This window comes from Propithecus coquereli, unplaced genomic scaffold, assembly GCF_000956105.1.
Source record: "Propithecus coquereli isolate 6110/MARCELLA unplaced genomic scaffold, Pcoq_1.0 Scaffold827, whole genome shotgun sequence".
Taxonomy (NCBI): Eukaryota; Metazoa; Chordata; class Mammalia; order Primates; family Indriidae; genus Propithecus; species Propithecus coquereli.
This window is the reverse complement of record NW_012154474.1, coordinates 257646-279129: the sequence shown is the minus strand read 5'-3', so window position 1 is coordinate 279129 and position 21484 is coordinate 257646. Positions and strand designations below refer to the sequence as shown.

The window sequence follows — 21484 nt, the reverse complement described above, 5'->3', positions numbered from 1 at the left end:
TGACGCCACGGCACTCTAGCCCGGACAAAAGAGTGAGACTCTGTCTCAAAAAAAAAAAATTTTCTGATCGTTTCCAATAGTGTCAAAGAAGCAAAATGTAGCATATGTGGCTAAACTTAGTTTGTGAGACTTGTCTGAACTTCCCCCTGTGACTCTGATGTCGTGTTGTTCAGTGTGCTGTAGAAATCAGCCAGTGTCCTGGCTGGGCCCAGGGCCCGTTTCCACCTGGCCACTGTAGCCCTTTGACCTCGGGTGGGTTATGGGCTCTCTGAGCCTCACGAAGTGGAGGCAGGAAGTGCCGGCTCTCAGTTATAGCCGCCCAAGCCGAGGACACATCTGCCTTCAGGACTATTAGTAGTAAAGTCATGGGCAGGTGAGTTTCGTTTTTAGCACTTATGAACTAAAATTAGTTGACTCGAAACAGCATTACTTACGAAGCTATTTGAGTGGTTTCCACGTGTATAGACATAGACTATGATACGTGTGTGGATGAGATGATAGTTTGTTCTGTTTTAGGACAGTTAATGTTTCTGTGCCAAAGAAAACAAGAAACAACGGCACACTGTACGCCTACGTCTTCCTCCACCATGCCGGGATCCTGCCGTGGCGTGACGGGAAGCAGGTGCACCTCGTCAGTCCTCTGACCACCTACATGGTCCCCAAGCCAGAAGAAGTCAACCTGCTCACGGGGGAGCCCACCGCGCAGGTAGGGTCTTCCCTGCTGCCCACAGCAGAGCCTGTGCTCCCACTTAGAGTTGCTGCGTGTTTCTCCACGTGGGCGGCTGAGGTCGAGGGCTGTAGTGACTTTGTTGGACAGTGGAGCCATGGAGGTGTCATTGGCATGCATTTCTACTTTTCAGCTGAATAGTTTCCCAAGGGTTTGCCGATCAATTTTAAATCACATTCAGGACAATTTAAGCGATGACTGGTATTCTTTGTCTGGATTCCCTCTGAGGCCCTGGGGAGCACCTGTCCCCTCCCACTGGGCTGCAGAGCTCACGACGCCCTTCTCATCTGGAGCCGTCACTTAGAGTGGGGCTCACTGCACTCTGTGTAGGACTGGACTATTGTTGGGTGTTTATTCTCAGAATGTAATCCAAAATTATCGGAAAGGTATATGTATGAGCTATATTTTAAAACCCTGTAGAGAGCTGTATGTGCAAAGAAAAACTGGAAATCACGTAATTGATCATTAATGGGCCATGGGTAAAACAAGGAAATTCCAGCGTGTGTGTTGACTAGAAGTTGAGATAATTTGCAAAAGAAGAAAGGTGGCAGCTTTTCAGGAATCGGCTGTGAAATTGTTCGAAACACCTTGGGGTTGAGGGCAGATTTTGAAAACCCTGCCAGCGCCAGCTCTGGCCTGTCCCAGGGCTGCACTCCTGCTGTGTCTCCTCGGGAAGGGCACCCGGCGCCTGCTTCCGCGTCCCTTCACGTGGGGACGGTGGCCCTCCTCTCAGGCATGCTGAGGAGGCAGTGACGGATGGACGTGTAGCGCGTGGAGCCTTCTGTGGGACGTAGCAAGTGTGAGTAAATGTGAGCTGCTGCTCTGTTTGGAGAACCGTCTTCAATGTGAATTATTACAGCCAATTAAATTGTTATAGTGTGTCTTTAGGAAATAATACTGTTTTGTAGAATTTATCAGATCTTGAATAAGGATTTCCCTGTCAGAGTTTCTTTTCTGAATTTAATTTTATTGAGGATCGACCCCTAACCCTCCACACCACTCCTCCCAGACAGCCTCACACATTTGGTTGACACGCTGTCTCCTGTTTCGTCTCCTTAGCACTGCAGGGCTGAGTTAGCTCCAGACTCACTCGGTCTGCTGCCAAGATCACGGGGCTCTTGCTCTCCTCAGGGTCCCAGAAGTGGGCCTTCTTAGGTTGGCACCCTAAAACAGGGAGTGGTGCAGTCCGTGACCACATGTTGCAAGACAGCTCCCTGTGGCTTCTGAGGAGAGAAGGAAGGAGGGCGTGCGGTGAGGGTCTGGGGGAGCTGGCAGCTGCAGGTTCCCTGTGGCCTCCGCAGTGGGCTCCCCTCGTTGCGGCCGTCTGGGCGCCAGTCTGTGCACAGTGAGGGTGCCGACCGCCCTGCTGCCTGGGTCCCCCCAGGCACGACCTTCCTCCCCAACACTGCCTCTGTCTTCCTGTCCTTCAGCAGCAGATCGAGGCAGAGAAGCCATCGAGCGCGCTGGATGAGCCGGTTTCTCACTGGAGACCGAGGCTCACGCTGAACGTGATGGTGGACAACTTCGTCTTCGACGGGTCCTCCCTGCCGGCCGACGTGCACCGGTACATGAAGATGTGAGTGCCGCTCCTGGGCCTACGCGGAGCGGGTGGCACAGCGGCAGGGGCGGAGCCACGGGCCCAGGCGAGCCAGCGCCCCTCCCAGGGCCGGCTCCTCCCCCGCCTCTCAGAGGTCGCACTGACCGAGGTTCCCACCAGGGATCGGAGGGAAATGAATGAAATCCAAACGCGTCCCTCTTGCCCTCTGCTCCTGGGAGCGCTTCTGCTGGGGGAAAGAGGAAGGCGCCGTGTACCTCATCACCTCGTTTCTTTACCTCGACTCGTGTAAATTTACTTAAAATTCACCTTTAGGTCATTGTTTTAGCATCAGTTGCCATCGCTAGTTAAATGTCGCTACTAAAGTCAACGCGTTTGGCCACCTCAGTTACCTTGTGTCTGCGCCCTCTGGAGAGCCCCACAGAAGCTCTGTCCACGGGCCGCCACACAACCTCCGGAACGGCCACACTCAGGGTCGCCGTTCTCCACATCAGTAATGCCCGCGGTATCGTCACGGGGTTTTTATGTTCTTTTAAAAATTTTTAATCGTATTTTTGAACATGCGATACACATGGCTAAATGTAAAAGGTGCAAAAAGGGTCACTCAGTGGAAAGCTGCCCTGCCCTTCTCCAGCTCTGCCACGCCAGGTGCGGGTAGCAGGCGGTCGTTCCTGGTCTGCCTCTGCGTCACGGGACCCCTGAGTCTGTGCGCAGAGGCCCCAGGCTCTGTCGTCCCTCCACCTGCTAGTGGCCATGGGGCCTGTCCTGCCTGCGGCTACAGCCGTGCTGGGGGGCGGCTCACACAGGTGCGTGTTCCTAGATTCTTCTTTTTGGGAGGCTGTTCCTGGGACTCCCGTGACCAAGAAGCCGCTGAAGATGGTGCTGGGTGGGCTTTCTCTGGGGGAGACTCGGCTTCTGGGTGTGTTGAGTTCACCCACGTGTGAAAGGTGTCCTGCTAACTGGGGAATTACGCTCTGCCCGCAGGGTCCAGCTGGGGAAGACCGTGCACTACCTGCCCATCCTGTTCATCGACCAGCTGAGCAACCGGGTGAAGGACCTGATGGTGAGCGAGCCCCTGCCTGCCAAGGCCCTGGGCACCCGCCGTGGCCAGGTGGTGGTTGTCCCTCTGCCCTGGCCTTCAGCATTGCTGGGGCGGTTTCTGAAGCTCGCACAGAGCTCCGGCCCTGGCGGAAAGTGCTACCCTTGGATGTGCGAGGCCTCCTCGGGGGTCTTGGGACCTGGTCGTGCTCGGGGTTTGCTGCTGGCCAGTGAGGGGTCTTCCCGACACCCTCCCTCCTGAGCCCCCAGGTGAAAGGCTCCTAGAAGACAACCTGTGACGCGCAGGTGCCCGAGTGCCGTGCGAGACGGCCTCTGCGTGTGTGTCCGACGTGAGGACGGGTCAGTTCGGAAAGCGTCTTGGGCAGACTGCTCCCGCGGGCTTGGTCCTGCACAGAAGGCCTGAGTGGCGCGTCCCAGGCCCTGCCTCGGAGCTGTGGCTCCTGGGCCTGCCCGGCAGGCTGAGAGGCCTGTGGGGAGTGGCCGCCCTGCGGACTCTGGTGCCCTCGTGGCTTCGGGCAGTGACGGCGCCCATTTCTCCCAGGGTTGCTTTGGGAGTGGCTGGAGTGTGGGCGACCTTTGGCTGATAGTGAAAGCAATAAAAGTGGTTAATCTTTGATGGCACTGTACGCCAGGCGCTGTGCGAAGCACCTGGTGAACATTCCAGCAGTCGTACGAGGAATGGTGGTGCTGCCATTTCACAGGCCGGATTGTTTGGGGTTAGGAGGTGACCTCCGGGCTAGGGTCACGTAGGCGCAAAGAGCTGAGTTCTCACCTCCCCGAGCCGAGGCTGTCCGTTGGGAACCCTCTCTGGAAGCCAGGTGGTGTGTTCTTTCTCGTACGGCTTTTGGTAACTGAAGCAGATGCATTCCCCGTGTTATAGGTGAGAAAACTGAGCCTCGGAGAGTGGGGAGCTTGCCAGGGCGTGCGGCTGGTCAGCAGCGCCAGGCACCTGGCCGCTTAGATGACTGCCCAGACTCTACCAGCTCCTGCTGCCCGTGGTGTGCAGGCACGGCAGCCCTGGTGCCGCCGTTCACACAGGTCCCTGACACAGGGTGCTCTGCTCTTTGGAGCTCCGCCTGCCCCTGCACAACCTGCAGGCTGGGGCCGGGGCAGTCAGTGGCCGGCGAGCAGGTCTGGCTGGCGCTCAGCCTTCCTGCGTGGTCTCTCTGCGGCACTGGTTTCCTTCTCTGTTTTCCGGAGCGTGTCTGGTGCTGTTTGCGAACCTCAGGTCACTCCATATTCTGCTGAAACGCACAAGATGGCGCTCTGTGAACTGCAGTGCCCACCTGGGTCACCCTTCGTGAGGCCTCGTGGTCCTGGTTCTTCGCGGGTACCTGGGAAACACTGGGTGGCGAGAGGATGGCTGCGGGTCGACGTCCTGCGTGTCTGTCTGCAGGTCTGTCTGGCTGGAGGCTCCAGGGCAGTGTCTGCAGAGCGCCCGTGTTTTCCTAAGAACCGCCCGGTCTTAGCCCTTGCTGCGTGTTTGGGAGAGTCTCATTCACAGACTTAGGAACGAGTGTGCAGTGCCCAGCTTGTCCCCAGCCACGTTCTTACGTGGCACTGTTGCTTTCCCTCATTTGGAGCCAGTTTTCAGGGGATGCCATCGTTAGAGAACAGCCAAGTCCGCCAAGGGCCAGCAGGAAGCAGGGCACAGACTGCTGGGGGCCTCCGACAGGCCTGGCGGCTTGAGGGCTGCCAGAGGCCTGCTGCCCCCTGCACTGAGGCCAGTGTGCTGCGCGGGGCACCCCAACGTGGGCTGCAGTGCCCGAGAAGCGCAGGCCTGGCGTCTGGTCAACCCTGGCATGATTCTGGCTGCCGACTCTTCCAGGGTCGAGGGTGTGAGTCAGGGCAGGCAGATTGGACAGTGCAGCTTCGCTGGAGCTTCCAGCACATGGAACATGGCACTTGTGTGTGTTGGACCCCTGGGGGTGGCTACTGCCCATGTGCACTCGCCTTTGTGAACCCTGTCCCATGCCCTCCCACCCTGCTGCCCTGGGAGCTGGCCCCGTGCGCTGCCAGACGGAGCGCTTGCTTCTGAAGCACACCTGCCCCCGTTCTGTGCATCCTCAGGAGCTGGACCCAAGTGCTACCTCTTCCTGAAGCTCTCTGGGGTCCCCACATCCACCCCCTGCCCCGTGCTTCGTCCTTCAGGCTCCAAGGGCACTTTGCCCATGTGTCCTGTGGCTGTGGTGTCCCCTGCGTGGCCTCTGGTTCCCAGGACGGGTCCTGCAGCTCTGCAGGCCGTGCTCTGCTCCTGCCCTCTGCTCAGCGAGGTGCCCGTGGGTTTGGGTGGCTTGGAGAGTCGAAGGGTGCACACAGACAGATGGGGTGCTGTTCGTGCCCCTGACCTCGGGGATGCGGTCAGAAGAGACGTGGGGTTCAGGTGGGTGGAGAGAGGAACCTGTCCCGTCCTCTCCCCACAGGACTCAGCGTGATGGGAGAGGGGCGGTGGGAGTCACTGGTCCGGCCTGGCCGTGGGGGCTCAGGTGTGGGGGCTCCTGCTGGACCAGCTGCGGGTGGCCTGGGCAGCAGGAAGAGGCGCAGTGTCCCCGGGCTGTGCGGGGGCGCCGCGGGAGACTGGACTTGCTCAGTGAGAGGCGTGCAGCTGCGACCCCATCCATGTGTGGTGGCGTGTTCTCACGTGTGGCTTTCCTCACGCAGGTCATAAACCGCTCCACCACCGAGCTGCCCCTCACCGTGTCCTACGACAAGGTCTCGCTGGGGCGGCTGCGCTTCTGGATCCACATGCAGGACGCCGTGTACTCGCTGCAGCAGTTCGGTGCGTGCCGGCTGCCGGGCCCGCCGGTGTTGCGGCTCCGGTTCATCTGTGTGGAAATGACCTGGTTGATTACGTGGATGTAATGTTTGAAACGCCACCGTTTTGGTCAAGTGAACCTTTGCTGCTGCTGAGATTCGCGTTTTCTGCGTCGGGAACCGTGTGACGTTTGGCGGTTGGAGTTGCCCTTCACGTTGCATCTCGTTCTCTGCAGGGTTTTCGGAGAAGGACGCCGATGAAGTCAAAGGCATTTTCGTGGACACCAACTTGTACTTCTTGGCCTTGACCTTCTTTGTTGCCGCCTTCCACGTGAGTTGTCTGCTGTGCCCTGGTGAGGGTGCGAGAGGCGCGGGCGTTGGGAAGGCTCGCTGGGCACCGGCCACCCCGGCTGGGTCACTGGGCCTGGGGTTCGAGTGGGCTGCCCCCGCAGCCCTGCGCCTTCCCACCACCCAGCAGCACACCGAGCCTGCAGCTGCTGGGCAGTGTGGGCACGGCAGCCCATGCCCTTTCTGCTGACTCCCGGGGCCACGGAGCGTGTCCACAGCCTCTTGGACTTTCGCCTTTGCTGGCTTTGGGGCAGTTTTGGAAAGACCCAAAATGCTTTGAGCAGTGTCCCCATCAGTGAAAATAATGAATGCATTTACTAAGTTATTTCATGGTGTAAATTCTGCATGACTTCAAGATTTGAAAAATCAGCCTGTGTATATCCCGTGGGCCCCTTATCCTCTGGGGGCATGTTCTCAGAGCCCTAGTGGGTGCCTGAAACCTGGGTAGGACGAAACCCTATGTACACTGTGTGTTCTCTACATCTGTGTACCTGGGATAAAGCTTAACTTATAAACTAGGCACACTAAGAGATTAACAACGATATTAGCAGTAGAACGATTGTAGCGATGCGTTGTAATGAAAGTTACGTGATTGTGGTCTCGCTCTCAGAATATCTTACTGTGCTGTGCTGCCGGTAACTGCAGGTGGGGGCACCGTGCCCTCACCTCACACCTGTGCAGGTGGGCGTTACCGTGCCCTCACTTCCATACCCGTGCAGGTGGGGGCCACCGCGCCCTCACCTCCATACCCGTGCAGGTGGGGGCCGCCGCGCCCTCACCTCACACCTGTGCAGGTGGGCGCTGCCGTGCCCTCACCTCACACCTGTGCAGGTGGGCACTGCCGTGCCCTCACCTCACACCTGTGCAGATGGGGGCTGCCGTGCTCTGACCTCACACCTGTGCAGTTGGGCGCTGCCGTGCCCTCACTTCTGTACATGGAGTCTGGAGCTGCTAGGAGGAAGCCGTCACGGCTGTCAGGCTGGGTTCCTGACCAGGGGTGGGAAGGTGGGGAGGCGCCAGGCCACGCCATCAGCACGTTCTGAGCGCCTGGGAGTCTGGCTGCCAGTCAAGCTGAAAATTTCCAAAACCATACTGGGGAATCGAGTCATGATTTTTATTAAAAGGGCAGTGTTTCAGCCTGCAGTGGTGGTGTGTTCCTGTAGTCTCAGCTGCTCGGGAGGCTGAGGCAGGAGGATCGCTGGATCCCAGGAGCTGGAGGCTGTAGTGAGCTATGAAGACACCACTGCACTCCAGCCTGGGCCACAGAGTGAGACCTTGTCTCTTAAAAAGGAAAAAAAAACGTGTTTCTAAGGATGAGCTTGTGCATTTTTAACGCCGTGAGCGGGAGGCTGCCCTCCCGCATGGCAGCGGCTCAAGGGCAGGGCAGGGTGTGCCTTGCCAGCGCGTGCTCCAAGGAATTAGAGTGGTAAGTGGACATCCCAGCGTCCCTGTGGGTGCTTCTCCCCACAATCCGAGTCAAAGATGAGCATTTTAGAAGGGCCCTGGAAAAAGGCCACCTTGGCCTCCGCGGTTCTGACGTGGCAGGTGGGGCACGTGGAGCCGTGGATCCGGGGTGCACATCTGCCTGGGTGCGCCGAGGTCGGGATGCGGGTGCTCGCAACACGTTGACATGCGAGCTGTTTTCCCGCTTCTTCCAGCTGCTTTTCGATTTCCTGGCCTTTAAAAACGACATCAGTTTCTGGAAGAAAAAGAAGAGCATGATCGGCATGTCCACCAAGGCAGGTAGGGGCCAGACCGCACCCTGCTGTTGACGGCCTGGTGTCGGGAGTGCGGTGAAGCTGTGGTTTGCGATTGTGCGTGACGGGCGCTGCAGATACCACCCTGGGTTGGCTCTGGGGACGCCTCTTGCGTCAGGCGTCCTGAGCCCTCACAGGGACCCTGGCGCGACTGCCGGCGGCCACACGGCCCAGGGCTTGGTCAAGACCTTCGGTGAACACGGCATCTGGGCCTGTGCAGTGAGGTGCCGGTGCCTCTCTGACCTTCCTGAGCCCTCCTGGGCCTGAGGTAGGGCTGGGCCTGCCCCGGTTGCCTGGCCACCTCCAGCCTGGCTGTCCTCCCACTGACTCAGGCCCCAGCGTGTGTCCCTCAGGGTGGTACGGGTGCTGAGCACACGGATGCTGTGCCGGGCAGGGACGACGGTGCGTGGGAGGGAAGGCACAGCTACGCAGCTGTCAGGCCAGCCCCGAGCAAGTGTCTCCAGCAAAAAAAGTTCTTTTTATCACGTGGAAAAGACTTGCCCAAGTGGGTAGTCCCAGGTGGTCCTGGCTACTTGGGTGACCCCACTGGGTCACCAGGGGCTCGGGGGCTCTGTTCTGTGCTACTATCCCGGGAGGGGAAAGGGCCTCCCTCCTGAATCCTGTGCCCCGGCTTTTCGGGCGTCCCAGGTGGGGTTGGCAGCAGACAGTGGTATGGCCGTGACCAGCTTGTCCCGTGGCTCCGGGGCCTGCTGCCCCTGCGTGCAGGTAGCCCTGGAGGAGGGAGGGAGACCTTAGAAAGCTGGAGTGGTCTTTGAAGCACGGCTTTAGAAGAAATGTTTTCCCAGAGCCAGTGTGAAAGCAGGAAGGTGTGCGGTGAGGACGGGGAAAGTCTCGCAGTCCCCGCCAGCCGGTCCCCTCGGTGTCCTCTGCCTACTTGTGGGCTTGTAGGCATGGCTCAGATGCACGCTCACGGGGCTGGCCCGCCACTGGTCAGTTTGTGGCCTTTGATAATCCTGTGAGCACGTTTTCTGTAGCTGCGTGATGGTCCACACTGTTCTTTCTTAAATGGGGTGATGAGGACTAAGGGGGGACATTCGAAGCCTCCCGGGCAGCAGGGTAAGGGCAGGGGGGACGGGGTGGGGCTGCCCCACACCTCCCTCCACGCGCGGCCTTCCGTCGCAGTTCTCTGGCGCTGCTTCAGCACGGTGGTCATCTTCCTGTTCCTGCTGGACGAGCAGACGAGCCTGCTGGTGCTGGTCCCGGCGGGCATAGGAGCCGCCATCGAGGTAGGTCCCAGGCGCTGCCCGGCGCTGGGCAGGTGATCTGGGGACCTCGGCGCTCGGAGAGTGCTTGGAGTCTAGAGCTGTGCGCAGGAGTGGCAGTGCTCTTCCAGCGGCCTCAGTGTTCTGGAAGCACCGAGGGACGGGAGGCGGCCTTTTTGATGGCGTCTGCAGACGAGGTCGCCATCAAGCCACACGTTCTAACGTACTTGGTAAACTGCCGCAGCTGAGCAGAGCCACACCGCACCTGCGTGGTCTCGAGAAGCTGGTGCTTCTCTGGATACTGAGGCACAACAGCTAAGGCCACTTGGTGCCCTCGGTCTGGCCCTGGTGGTTTGGGGACTTATAAAGGGAGCCTTGTGGGGCAGGAAGGGCACGGGAGCCACGCCTTGAGGGGCCTGCTGGGGCTGGGGGCGGGAGGGCAGACCAGGACGGGATCCCAGCCTCTCTCGGGAGCCTCTGTGCACCCACCGCCCGTGGATGGGAGCCTGAGTCACAGCCCGAGGCTCTGCGTGTCCCACCTGTGGGTGCGGTCCTGTGGCTGCCAGCGCCTGTCTATGGGGTCCGGTGGGTGGTGACCCTCCACGGTCTCGAGTTTGGGCAGGGCGCCAGCCCTGAGCGCAGCAGGTGATGCCGGCCGAGGATGTGGGGAGGAGGAGTTGGGGGTGGATCCCAGAGATGTTCAGAAACAGGCTCGGGACCTGCTAGGTACCCCCAGGAAGGAGGTGGGGCCATGTGGCAGGCAGGGTGACTCAGAGCGCTGGCTCATTGGCACCTGTCAGAGCAGACGGCCTGCTGAGGGTCGGCAGAGGGCAGGGGTGGCCCAAGTTGTCTGCGCCCAGGCTCGAGACCTGCCCTTGCTGTCTAAGCAGCTCTCCCCGGCTCCCCTCAGTCTTGGGATCTGAAATGCACGACTCCTTTTTCTCCCCAGCTGTGGAAGGTGAAGAAGGCCCTGAAGATGACTGTGGTCTGGAGGGGCCTGAGACCCGAGCTGCAGGTAGGTTCCGGCCGTGGGCCCGAGCCGCCTCTGGGACGCTGTCATCTCCCCACCCTTGCCCTGGTCCGTGTTCTGCTTCCTGGCCAGCCTGTTCACGCCCACCAGGTGTTGCACCCTGGTTAGGTGCTGACCTCTAGGGCAGGTGGTCCTTTAATCCTGCTGCTTACCCCGAGAGTGGCACCCTGCGGGCTCCGCAGGTCCTCGTGGACTTCGTTGGCGAGGTGATCCTTCATCCTCCCGAGGATGTGCCAGTCGTGGCGCCTGGCTCTGAGGCCGTTCAAAGCAGAGCCCAGCCCCGTCCTACAACAGGCCGCCGAGGGGTGCTGGGCTGCCTGGCCCTGCCAGGCCCCCGGGGTGGTGGGGACTGTTGGGGGAGCAGTCCAGCCGGTTCCAAGTGCGGGGGCTGCTGCTGCTGAGGGGCACTTGTCCCCAGTTCCCACGTGTCGATGAGTCTCCTGGGCAGATCGGAGCTGGCAGTTGAGACTCGCCAGGCTGCTGTCGTGGGAGGACCTGGGCTGAGGTGGGACCCTCAGAAGTTGCTGTGCCCACTTTTCCAGGCTGTGAGATTTGGGACAGAAAGCTCGGAGGGTGCAGCCTGGCATCCTGTAGTTTAGCACCAGCCCAGCGACTGCTCCACCCTTGCTGGCGTTGGAGCAGTGTCAGAAACGTTTCCCTGTGGGGGAGTGTTTTCACTGTGTGGACCAGCAGCCCCCAGGAGGGGAACGGCTGCAGTGGGACACTTCCGCCTGCAGGCAGCCTCGTGCTGTGTGGGCCTGGGGCTGGGGGGGGCAGGAGGGAGTCTGTAAGACCCTCTCGGGCCCCGGGAAGGGACCTTGGCGCCCTCTGAGGCCCTGAAGGGCAAGAGCGAGGCCTGCTGTGGGTTGGCCTCAAGCTCCTGCCGGAGCCTCCCTCCCTGCACAGGGAGCCAGGCCAGTGCAGCTGGGCGTGGCGCTGCGAGCTTCACAGCCACCTGTGACACTCCAGTCAGCTGAGCTGTGCCGGGATCCCCTCCCTGAGTCGATGACCTTATTGTGTTGAATTTCACAACAGTTTGGCACTTACAGTGAATCCGAGAGGAAAACCGAGGAGTATGACACTCAGGTGAGTGACAGGTGGTTTTGGGTGTGTGCACACGGGTCAAGTAAGACCCCAAGGAGAGGGTCTGCAGGGCTGTCCTTCAGTGCGGAAGCTGATAGGACACGGAGCAGGTGCCGTTCTCACTGGGACACTCGGTGTGGAAGCTGTTTTATTGGAGTTATGTTCCGCCCACGTCGAGCAGGGATCCCAGAGGTGAATCCTACAAACTTAAGTTTCTCACTGGGAGGAAAGGGACCCGCTGGGACGGGCCTGGCAGGTGAAGCTGCGCCTCTGTGCCCCGTTCTGTTTGGGGCGTTATTGTTATCTGTAAGGTGACATCTGCCAGGCGCCCAGCTCATTCCTGATTGTTTGCTGTGGTTGCTGCCAGCCGACCTCCTGTCACCAAGAGCCCAGCAGCCCGGGGCCTGGAGGACAGGCCCAGCATGTCGGGGCAGCGGCTTTTCCACACTGCCATTGGGTAGCTGGAAGTTTCGGTTTGATTTAGTCAAACATTTCTGCACAGGAATGGCTTTAGGTTTTTGGGTTAACGGTGATCAGTTTACTTTCCAGTGTTTACTCAGATTGTAATAAAGCTCCAGTCAGAGGAAGTACGGTTCGTGGTGCAGCCACGTCGTTCCTAGAGGCGATCTCAGTACGCGGTTCGGAAGTGTCTTCAGATTTCTTCCCATTACGTTTGTTGATCTGTCGAAGGGTGGTTGGTTGGTTTTGTTTGTTTTTGATGAGCCAGATTCGATACGTTGTTAACCAGCGTCCAGTTTACCTTGGGGCTTGCTCTTGGCGTCGTGCGTTCTATGATTGGACTGGTGCGGAACTACCCGGATCCGCCAGCACCGCGTTGCCCAGAGCGGCTCCACTGCCGCGTGGGCCTCGTGTCTTCCTGGCTCGCTCTGTTGTTGTTGTTCTCACCGAGTTCTGTGAAACTCCTGCCGGGGTCCGAGGTGGGCGTGTCTGACTGGGAATCTGTCCCTTGGCAGGCCATGAAGTACCTGTCCTACCTGCTGTACCCTCTCTGCGTCGGGGGCGCCGTCTACTCGCTGCTGAACATCAAGTATAAAAGGTAGGGCGCCGCGCTGACCTCGCGCCTCTCCACTGCTCACCTGAGCTCAGCAAACCGTGCCGCAGTGCCGCGGGCAAGTGCTGGGTGCAGGCGGGGACGCCACCAGCCCCTCCCCGCTGCTGTGCAGGGCGGGCTCTGTGCCCCCGTTGCCTCCCTGCAGTGGGACAGCGGGGGACCCGGCCTGGCCCCGGGGCCGTGTGCGCTCTCAGGAGCGGGCGTGAGGTGGGAGGCACAGCTAGTGGTCCGTGTCCCAGGCAGAGGGGCACGGCGGTGTCTTCCAGCCCGAGAAACACAGGCCCCCCTGCCCCGCGAGAGTGCGTGGTGTTCATAAGCGGGTGTTTAACGGAAGTTAGTCAGTTTAACACAGGTGTTAAGTGATTTGGGAGATTGGGCCTTATAACGCTCACAGCTGTCTTCCGTTCTAGCTGGTATTCCTGGTTGATCAACAGCTTTGTCAACGGTGAGTCCCCGTGTCCCTGTCTCGGTGACAGCGTTTGCTGCCTGTGTCATTTCTGCCTTGCGACCCCAGGCGACAGGCACCCTGTGATTCGAGGCTGCTCCCCCACGTCCCCTGTCCAGGCACCTCCTTGGGGCCCCACGCTCACCACAGGGCGCCCACCTGGGCTCCAGTGCCAGGTCTGTCTGAGTCGGACACAGCAGCTCCCCTAGGCTTGGAGCCCAGTGCACGCGCAGGCAGGTGCTACTTGACAATGCGGTTATGGTCTGAGAACGCACCATTAGGCGATGTTGTCGTGGTGTGAACATCACAGAGTGAACTCACACCCGGGTGGTATGGCCCCCAGCGCACCTGGGCTGTATGGGAGAGCCACCGTGGTGTGCGTAGTCCACCGTTGCGCGAGGCACTGTCACGCAGCGCACGGCTCTAGTCTGTTTTCTTCACCAAGACAGGCACAGGTAAGCATCATGCATCCCCATCCACGTCTGGTTCCTCAGAGCAGACCAGGTGCAGCAGCCTCGCGCAGGTGCCCCGCAGGGACCCCGCCTGGGCTTGTGCAGCAGGTCAGGGCCGTGGCCCCTGCACCTGGAGCTGGCGTCCTAGGGCGCGCTGGGCTGCGAGCGGCTGTGTGCAGCCCCCTGCCCCCCTGGGCCCTGCCCAGGCTCAGCTTCAGGATCTCCTTGGGAGGTGGCCTGCAAGTCCTGGGCCAGCGTGTGTCTCACACAGTGCTGCGGCTCCCCGATTGCCGTGCCCCTGGGTGTGAGTCCCACGCTGGCCCCTGTGCCCCCAGGACACAGCCCCAGAAAGTTCCCGTGCTCGGCACACACCTGAACCCTGTGGGCAGGGGTTACGCTGAGTCCTAAGAGTTTTACTCGCCGAGTCGTTGTTGACTCTCAGTAAATTTACCAGCCTGAAAGCTACGTCCCACCAAGGCAGACTCCCCAGAGTTGTCTGGATGTACCTTCTGCCCGGCGTGCACAGGCGCGGGGCCGCCCTCCATGTGTGCCGTCTCTCTCTGCAGGAGTCTACGCCTTTGGCTTCCTCTTCATGCTGCCGCAGCTCTTTGTGAACTACAAGGTAAGGCCTCGCAGCGCCGTTCAGACGGTGGCGCCGTGTTCCCTGCTGCCTGCGCCTGACCTGTGCTCTCTCTCCTGTCCCAGATGAAGTCGGTGGCGCATCTGCCCTGGAAGGCCTTCACCTACAAGGTGCGTGCTCCGCCTGGCGAGGGTGGGGTTTCCTCACGGGCAGAGCGGGCTGGGAGACGCCTTCCAGGGAACATCGCTGCAGGGGTTGTCTCGACCCAGAATGCTTTCGGCAGCCCATCGTTTTGTTAAATAGTTGAAAAATGTTAAAGGATCTCTTGTAAAAAATGTGAAGAGCCGTAGAGTAACTTTGACAAGCTCTGAAAGACTCCAGTTCTCGGGCTGTGGTAGTGACAGGGTATTTTGAGTTAAAAGTCACGTACCCCCCAGTGGTACCGGGAGCCCCGGCTTGCAGAGCTCGGGCGGTGCCCTGACTCAGCGTGGAACGGGAGGGGCTGAGGTCAACTGCGACGTGGTTGCAGTTTTCTGGAGTAAAATTCTAGGCTCCCAGAGGAAAGAGCGACACTCAGGTGGTTCTGCTCTGGGGTCGGGTTTCCGGATAGCGCCCTTTGGGTTCTGCGCACGTGGAGAGCCCGACCGGCCCCGCGGTGGGAGGCTGTGCTTGGGGCCCAGCGGGGAGAGCAGAGCACTTCTCGCAGGCTTCCTGCCGCTGTGAGGAGCGGGTACGAGCGCTGCCTGTCTGCCGTCGAGCACTTTGCTCGCTCAGCTCGCAGAACAGGTGGGGTCCAGCCCTGGGCAGGGCTCACCTTCCTCCCCTGGCCCCGCAGGCGTTCAACACCTTCATCGACGACGTCTTCGCCTTCATCATCACCATGCCCACGTCGCACCGGCTGGCCTGCTTCCGGGACGACGTGGTGTTCCTCGTCTACCTTTACCAGCGCTGGTGAGTGCGGGCGTCCACGCCTGCGTCTGAGCGTGTCGCTGCTGTGCAGCGCAGCGACTGTTTCGTAGACGGCTGCGCCTGTCCGTTCATCGGGAGAGAAAGACACCTTGCAGCTGCTTTTCCCGCGTAGCCTGAAACTTGGGTTGCAGTTGCCAGGGCTGTGGCGTGGCAGGAAATCGTCCCCTCCTTTGCTGTGGTGCTTCAGACGTGCTTGTTCTGTCTGCGCTGTTCTGTAGCCGGCGTAAGCATGTTTCTGTCCCTGATGTGTTTACACATTCGCAGTCATTGCCGTAGCAGAGACAGCGCCTAAAGGGCTCAGCCTCACCCTGCGTGTCCGGCCGGCGGACACTGCGCTACCAGGGTCCCAGGCCCCTGCACGGTGGAGCTTTGTGAAGAGCACGCCCACCTGAGCCCTAGCTGCTCCCATAAACCAGTCTCCAGGGCCTCGAGACCAAACCCCGTCTCCCTCCCAGCTCGGTCCTTGGATTGAGGACTGTCAGCTAAGGAAAAGCCTTCGAGAGAGGTTTTTAACCACATCCCCTCCAGGGATGGTGTCTGGCCTCCCCTTTGCGCTGTGTCCGGTGTGGGGCCCGGGGTTTCCCTGGGGCAGGCCTCCCTCGGGAGGCACCATGTCCCAGGCCACCAACTGCAAAGACCAGCAAGGATACAAGCTGCCGATCACTCGGCCCAGCCCTGGGTACTGGGGTGGAGGCAGGGGCTTCTCCATGCCGTGGTCAGCCCCGGTGCCTGCCGCAAGGGGTCTTTTCCCCTCAGCCCCTCCTGGGGGGCCCTGCCCAGGTCCCAGGTGGGCTCCCTCGGAGCAGCTGTGCCCTCCCGTGTGCAGCCTCAGGCCCTGCAGCGCGTCCAGAACCCCTGTCCCCATCATGCTGGCATCATTCTGTGCACGTCTCTGACCCTTTATTCCGGGGCATTCCGCACATCCGCGCAGCGGGCGGGAGCCCAGCACTGGCCCTGGCCCACCGTTGGCTCACCCAGCTCCCTGTGCGGTTGCAGGGGCAGCCGTCTGTCTCCGACAGGGAAGGGCTGCTTCCACGTGAGCACGGGCCTAGTCGCTCAGCCTCGTGCTCTGCGTGCCCCGGCTTTGGAACCCCACCCCACCCCACCGCGGTGGGCCCCTGGCTCCCCTGGGGGTAGAGACCGTGCCGAGGCGAGCTCGGCCGTGTTGCGGCTGTGCCTGGCGCAGTCACTCTGCAGGGCCCCCCCTCAGGCCAGGGCCCTTCAGGCAGCTCCCGAGTCCTACGCCCTGGAGCCCCAGAAACCCCGGTTCTCTGCGAGGCGTTCACTCACGTGCGTCCCGCTCCAGGGCTGCAGACGGTGCTGGGCAGGGACCCGGGGCTCTCGGCGGGGGCAGGTCATTTTTAAAGCTGCAACCGCACTTCTTCGTCCGGCTGTGCAGAGCTCCGTGCTGCAGGTGCCGCGTCCATCGTGCCTCAGTTTCTACACTGGTGACCAGATGGCGTCGGCAAGGCCCCAGGGGCATCTCGGGGTTGAAGGGAGCGGTCACTTGTGACGTGCTCACGGCTGGACCGTGGCCCTGGGAAGCCCCGTGAGCGTGAGCTGTCGCTGCGCTGTCGTTCAAGCCCCCGTAGTTTCACGGTTCCCCGAAGTGTGGCTCCACCCTCCCGCGCGGCCGGGCTGCTCCGCTGAGAGCCGGCGCCGCCTGCCCGTTGCGGTGGACACGGGGTCCGGGCTCCTCAGCCCCACGGGAGGCAGCAGGCCCTGCCGCTTCGCCTTTTCCCGCTGCCTTGTTACTGCGCCGTTGGAACGCGAATCTGGACTTCCAGCTCCCCGCAGGTGGCCGCGCCCAGGTGGTGTGCCGTGACTCGCCCTGTCTGTCCTTGCAGGCTTTACCCCGTGGATAAGAGCAGAGTGAACGAGTTCGGGGAATCCTACGGGGAGGAGCCCACACAGAAGCCGCACGCAGACTGATCGCCGCCTGGACGCCGGGCTGCCGTGCTGAGCAGAGCTTGCATTGTCAACTGGGTATTTCTGGAAGCTTCTGGTGGAATCTTCTGGACGTTACGTCTTCTGCATTGCCAAAATCCCTTCGAACGTTTCTCGTACGTCTCCCGAGTTCCCTTCGTGTTGGATTTGGAAGGTGCTGGTAGCATCACGATGCCACGTGTGAACATCTGTCTTGGCCACGGAGCTGGGCGCCGGTGGTCCCCTGGGCTGCGTGGCAGCTCCCAGCACAGGAGTACCGGGGGCTGGGCTGTGTCATGACCCGCACCCAGCACCTGCCGGGGCCCTGGGAGGCAGGGAGGATGCGGGATTTCCATTTCAAGTTGTTTTTTAAGTGCTCCTTACGTGAATTCAAATGCATATGGAAATTCATTCCATGTGGACTCTGGGATCAAATGGCTTTTCCCCTTTTGTTTAAAGTTTGATTGTTTTAAAGCTTTACGTATGTTTGTATTTTAAAATAAATTTTTCTGGCTGTGAGTTTTCTTGACCTGGTAGGATATGGAAAGTATGTCAGATACTTAAGTTTGACCTTTTTCTAGGAATTAACGCATAATGTAGATTTATTTATGCATTAAGAAGAGAAAATTTATGGAGGCTGCTCCAAGCCTTGAATCACGAATGCTCTTACACTTAGGTCTCACTTACTCAAGCCCGAATTGCTGCACAGAACCGTGACTGGTCAGATTAATTGTATGTCTGTGAAGAGAGATGCCCTGGGTCGAAGCAGAGAAAGAGGTAGGACGGAAAGGTGTGTTTTCAGAGACGGGTAGAGGATGCCCAGATTCGGTGGGCAGCGAAGTTTAATCGTGTTGAGTGAAATTACATTCTCGAGAATGCAGTTTTCAGAGTGTGCCTTCACCAGCCGAGCGCGTGTTTGTAGAACACGCTGCGTCTCCAGCCAGAGACGGGCCTGGCGCTCAGCGCAGGCTCGCAGCTCTGCCCCCAAGAGCTCATGGCCTTTGGAGCCCTGTCCTCCCCGGGCGGGGCCCTTGCGTGAGCACCAGCACGGGGCCTGGGGGCTGCGGGGGGCCTGTCCCCCGTGGGCCGTGGCAACACACGTACCCGCGCTCACATGGACGAGAGGCGCAATTCCAGGTGTTCAAACTGAAAACCAAACCCAGGTACTTGTCAGGGAATCACTAGATGACAGGTGTGTTGTAAATGTTGGTGATTTGAAAGAAAACACATTGGTTTCAAGTTGCCATTTTTTAGTTTTATCAGTTAAAATGCCAATACAAACACATGGTCTCATAATTGGTACTTAGAACCGTGTGTCGTCAGCGGGCCTTCAGGGCCCACGCAGAGAGCGTGTGCAGGCTCAGGGCTTGTCACTCTTAGGCCCTGGGACAGAGGGACACAGGTGGGGAGACGGGGGGGCCGTGGGCAGGTTGGAACCAGCCTCGCACGGTGCGCCTGGTCCCCTGGGTGGGCGCCTGTTTGTGGGCACGGTGGGAAATGGGAAGTTTTTAAAACTCGCACTGGGCTTCGTGCCCAGGTACCCAGTGCCTTTCCCCGGGGCACCTAAGTAGCGGCTTCCCCAGTGAGTTCTTTCCACACCTGCGATTGTCTTTGGAGGAAAGGAGGCGGCGTCGTAACACGCGGCTGGCTGTGCCCTGTCAGGGTTCACCAGCACATCCCGACACGCACACGGGGAGGACTGTTCCAAACACACTGCAGACGGCACCCGGCTTTGCTCGCAGGGCCCTGGGGGCTGGCCCCCAGCATGGGCCGTTGTTTCTCCGCCCAGCGAAGGCCAGCACACGTGGCCCAGGCCCCCCGAAAACGACCTGCTGTAGGACCGACTTCCCTGGATTAGAAGCCTGACAAACATCAGCCTTAGCTCTCTGCAGGACTTTGCTACTCTGGTTTTTCAGTTTCAACATCAGAAATAGTTGTTACGAGGACTGTTAGTTTTGCGGTAACACCTGCTACCGTTTTAGCTGACGTGTTCTAGAAAGGGGAACGCAGGAACCTGTAAACCTGACAGCTCAGCGTGTCTCCCAGCAGGTGCCTGGTGGGGGCGGCCCTGCGCTGTCCGTGCCGCGGGAGCTCCGTCCTGCCGTCTCCAGCACTGGCTTCCGGTGACGCTCCCGTGTTACGAGGGGTGTCACACACGGAGCAGCTGCAGTGTGCAGGTGTTGAAGTCACGCTCTTTTTCAGAGAAATGGTTATTCAACACCAAGTTCCAGGTTGCTCCTCTGTGAGGCGCGGCTAGTGCGGGTGTTACCAGGTTACCCACGTGAGGTGCTGAGCAGAGGTTTAGGTCAAGTGCTTTGGAGAGTGAGACCGTTCAAGTTCTTCCACTCCGGGACTCAGCGCCTGTTCTGACGGCCTTGGCCTTCGCCCGTGTGGGCCGATGCTCTCGCACGCACGCGGCTGTGTCGGCCACCCTGGGGTCACGGGCGTCCAGAGCCTGCGCTGCCCTACCGCCCTGCGCTTTCCTCTGAATTCCGTTACTGTTTCTTCACGTCAAGGCCACGTCTCATGCGATGATTACAGGTGCGACCTGGAGAAGAACACTGCGAGTGTCAGTCTCAGTGCGTGGAAACCCTTAAAAGCTGTGGTCAATGTCTGTGAACCAGGTTACCACGTGCAGGCGGAAACCTGGAATTCGGCAAGGACCCAGAGCCACGCCGCACGTGGAATTCCCACGTCCCGATCCCGGCCAGGATGGGCCCCTGTCCCAGGCAGCCGCTGCCCAGAGCACGCAGGGGCACCCCCCACACCCCAGCACTGGCCACTCACATCGCAAAAGAGACTTTCCTCAGAGTTAATTTAAAAGCTCAAAAATAAGCACAAATACCAGCCTCCCTCATGAGGTATCTGCCCACGTGTGGCCCGTAGAAGCCAATTCAGTGGTTGTCGGGTCTCTGCAAAGGCACCGGGCTCTGCCTGCTGGGCTCAGCCCAGGTGTGTCCCGCAGGCCGGGGTCTCGGGAAGAAGGAGGGTGCCTGGATGGGTGCGGCTGGGAGCCCTGGCAAAGCGGAGTGTGTTCCGAGAGTGACGCGTGTGCGAGCTCGTCTTGGTGCCCCGGGCCAGAGCGCACCCCTCTCCTGAAGACCACATGCAACCCGCAGGGACGTGAGGCCGGGCTGCCCAGGTCCACATCCTGTGACGCCACCGCAGCTCCCCACAACGCCGTGGCTCAAGCACAGGGACTTGCTCTCGCGGTGGGGAGGCTGGAGCCCAGGCTGGGCGTGGCAGGGCCAACACCCTTCACCGAGAGCTGCACCCGGATGCTGCAGCCCTGCTGCCCTGGTCACACCCTCTGCTCTCTCTCCTCTGGGGGGTCACCCACCCGAGGTCCGTCCTGCCACGCCAGGCCACACATGCAGGGGCTGGGGCCTGGACGTCTTGGGGGCCACACGTCCACCTGCCACATCCTGCCCGGTTGCCCTTGCTGGACCTTCCACGCCATGACGTCCAGACCAGCTGCGTCCTGTTGACTCAACCCACAGCTGGGAGGTGAACCCTTCCTCAAGCCCTTCCTCGACAGATGTGCCCTGCACAGCCCAGCGGCTCCCGTGTCCACACTCAGGCACCAGCCACGTGTTACCCCAGGCCCCCTCGAGGTCCTCCCAGGGGAACCACTGGGCGACCCTATCCCCGCCCACCATGGCCAGGCCGCACACGTGGACAGAGCCTCATGCCGGCCCCGGAGCCCGGCTTCTTGGCTCAGAGCTTGTCTGCGGTGCAGCCGGCTGCTGCTTGGTGCACTGACGTGCAGCGTTTCCTGTGGGCAGCGTTCCGTGGCATGAACAGACCACAGCGCATCCACTCGCAGGTTTCCCCACTGGGGCTGCGACGGATCAGGCCACCGTGCACGTCTGCGCCCGTCTTTGGGGCCTGGACTCAGCAGGGACTCGGCTGCCATGGAACAGTGTGCGAGCTCCAGAAAACTGATGTCACCAGTTTCTGCAAGGACGGTGCCAACCCGCTCATCCCCCAGCGAAGCGCGAGAGCGCCGTGCGCACCTCAGCCGCACCGACTCGCGGCACTGCCGCCTTTGTAACGGTGGCAGTTCCAGTGTGTGTGGCGGTATCTTTTTGAGGCTTTAATTTGCGTTTTCCTGCTGACTAATGGTGCTGAACGCCTTTCCGTAGCCGTGGCGACCGTTGGGGCATCCTTTTTCTGTGAGGCACGTACGTTTTCACGTCTTTCTTCCAGAATCGCACCTGAGCAACGCTGCGGGAGCCACGTGCAGCGAGGTTGAAAGCATTTCCTGTTTCTCGTCCTGGAGTCACCTGCGCAGGGCTGGCAATGCGCCTGGCAAGGCCGCCTGGGCCTGAGGTTTCCTGTGTGGGGCATCTGTTTACTCTGACTCAAGTGCTGTAACTTCTGTGGTTACGCTACACGGGTTTGCTACTTTCCCCTGAAGTTTTATTATTTTCTTTACTTAAAGAATTTGTCCATTTGGCCGGGCGCGGTGGCTCACGCCTGTAATCCTAGCTCTCTGGGAGGC

The 21484-nt window shown here is 60.2% G+C and overlaps 1 protein-coding gene across 3 annotated transcripts in view; it reads left to right on the top strand.

Moving 5' to 3' along the window:
• The window catches only part of CLPTM1L (CLPTM1-like), a 20308-nt gene extending 2810 nt beyond the window's left edge, over positions 1-17498 (top strand). For 2 of the 3 annotated variants that reach the window (XM_012663725.1, XM_012663723.1), the window contains exons 3-17: positions 517-706; positions 2158-2303; positions 3267-3345; positions 6003-6120; positions 6332-6426; positions 8102-8186; positions 9344-9447; positions 10373-10438; positions 11489-11539; positions 12511-12593; positions 13019-13053; positions 14072-14127; positions 14211-14255; positions 14921-15036; positions 16902-17498. In XM_012663725.1, the coding sequence (XP_012519179.1) occupies positions 517-706; positions 2158-2303; positions 3267-3345; positions 6003-6120; positions 6332-6426; positions 8102-8186; positions 9344-9447; positions 10373-10438; positions 11489-11539; positions 12511-12593; positions 13019-13053; positions 14072-14127; positions 14211-14255; positions 14921-15036; positions 16902-16986 (1354 nt within the window). In that variant the 3' untranslated portion in view covers positions 16987-17498. The remainder of the gene's footprint in view (positions 1-516; positions 707-2157; positions 2304-3266; positions 3346-6002; positions 6121-6331; positions 6427-8101; positions 8187-9343; positions 9448-10372; positions 10439-11488; positions 11540-12510; positions 12594-13018; positions 13054-14071; positions 14128-14210; positions 14256-14920; positions 15037-16901) is intronic. The other variant, XM_012663724.1, reaches the window with a different exon arrangement.
• The last annotated feature ends 3986 nt before the right edge of the window (positions 17499-21484 follow it).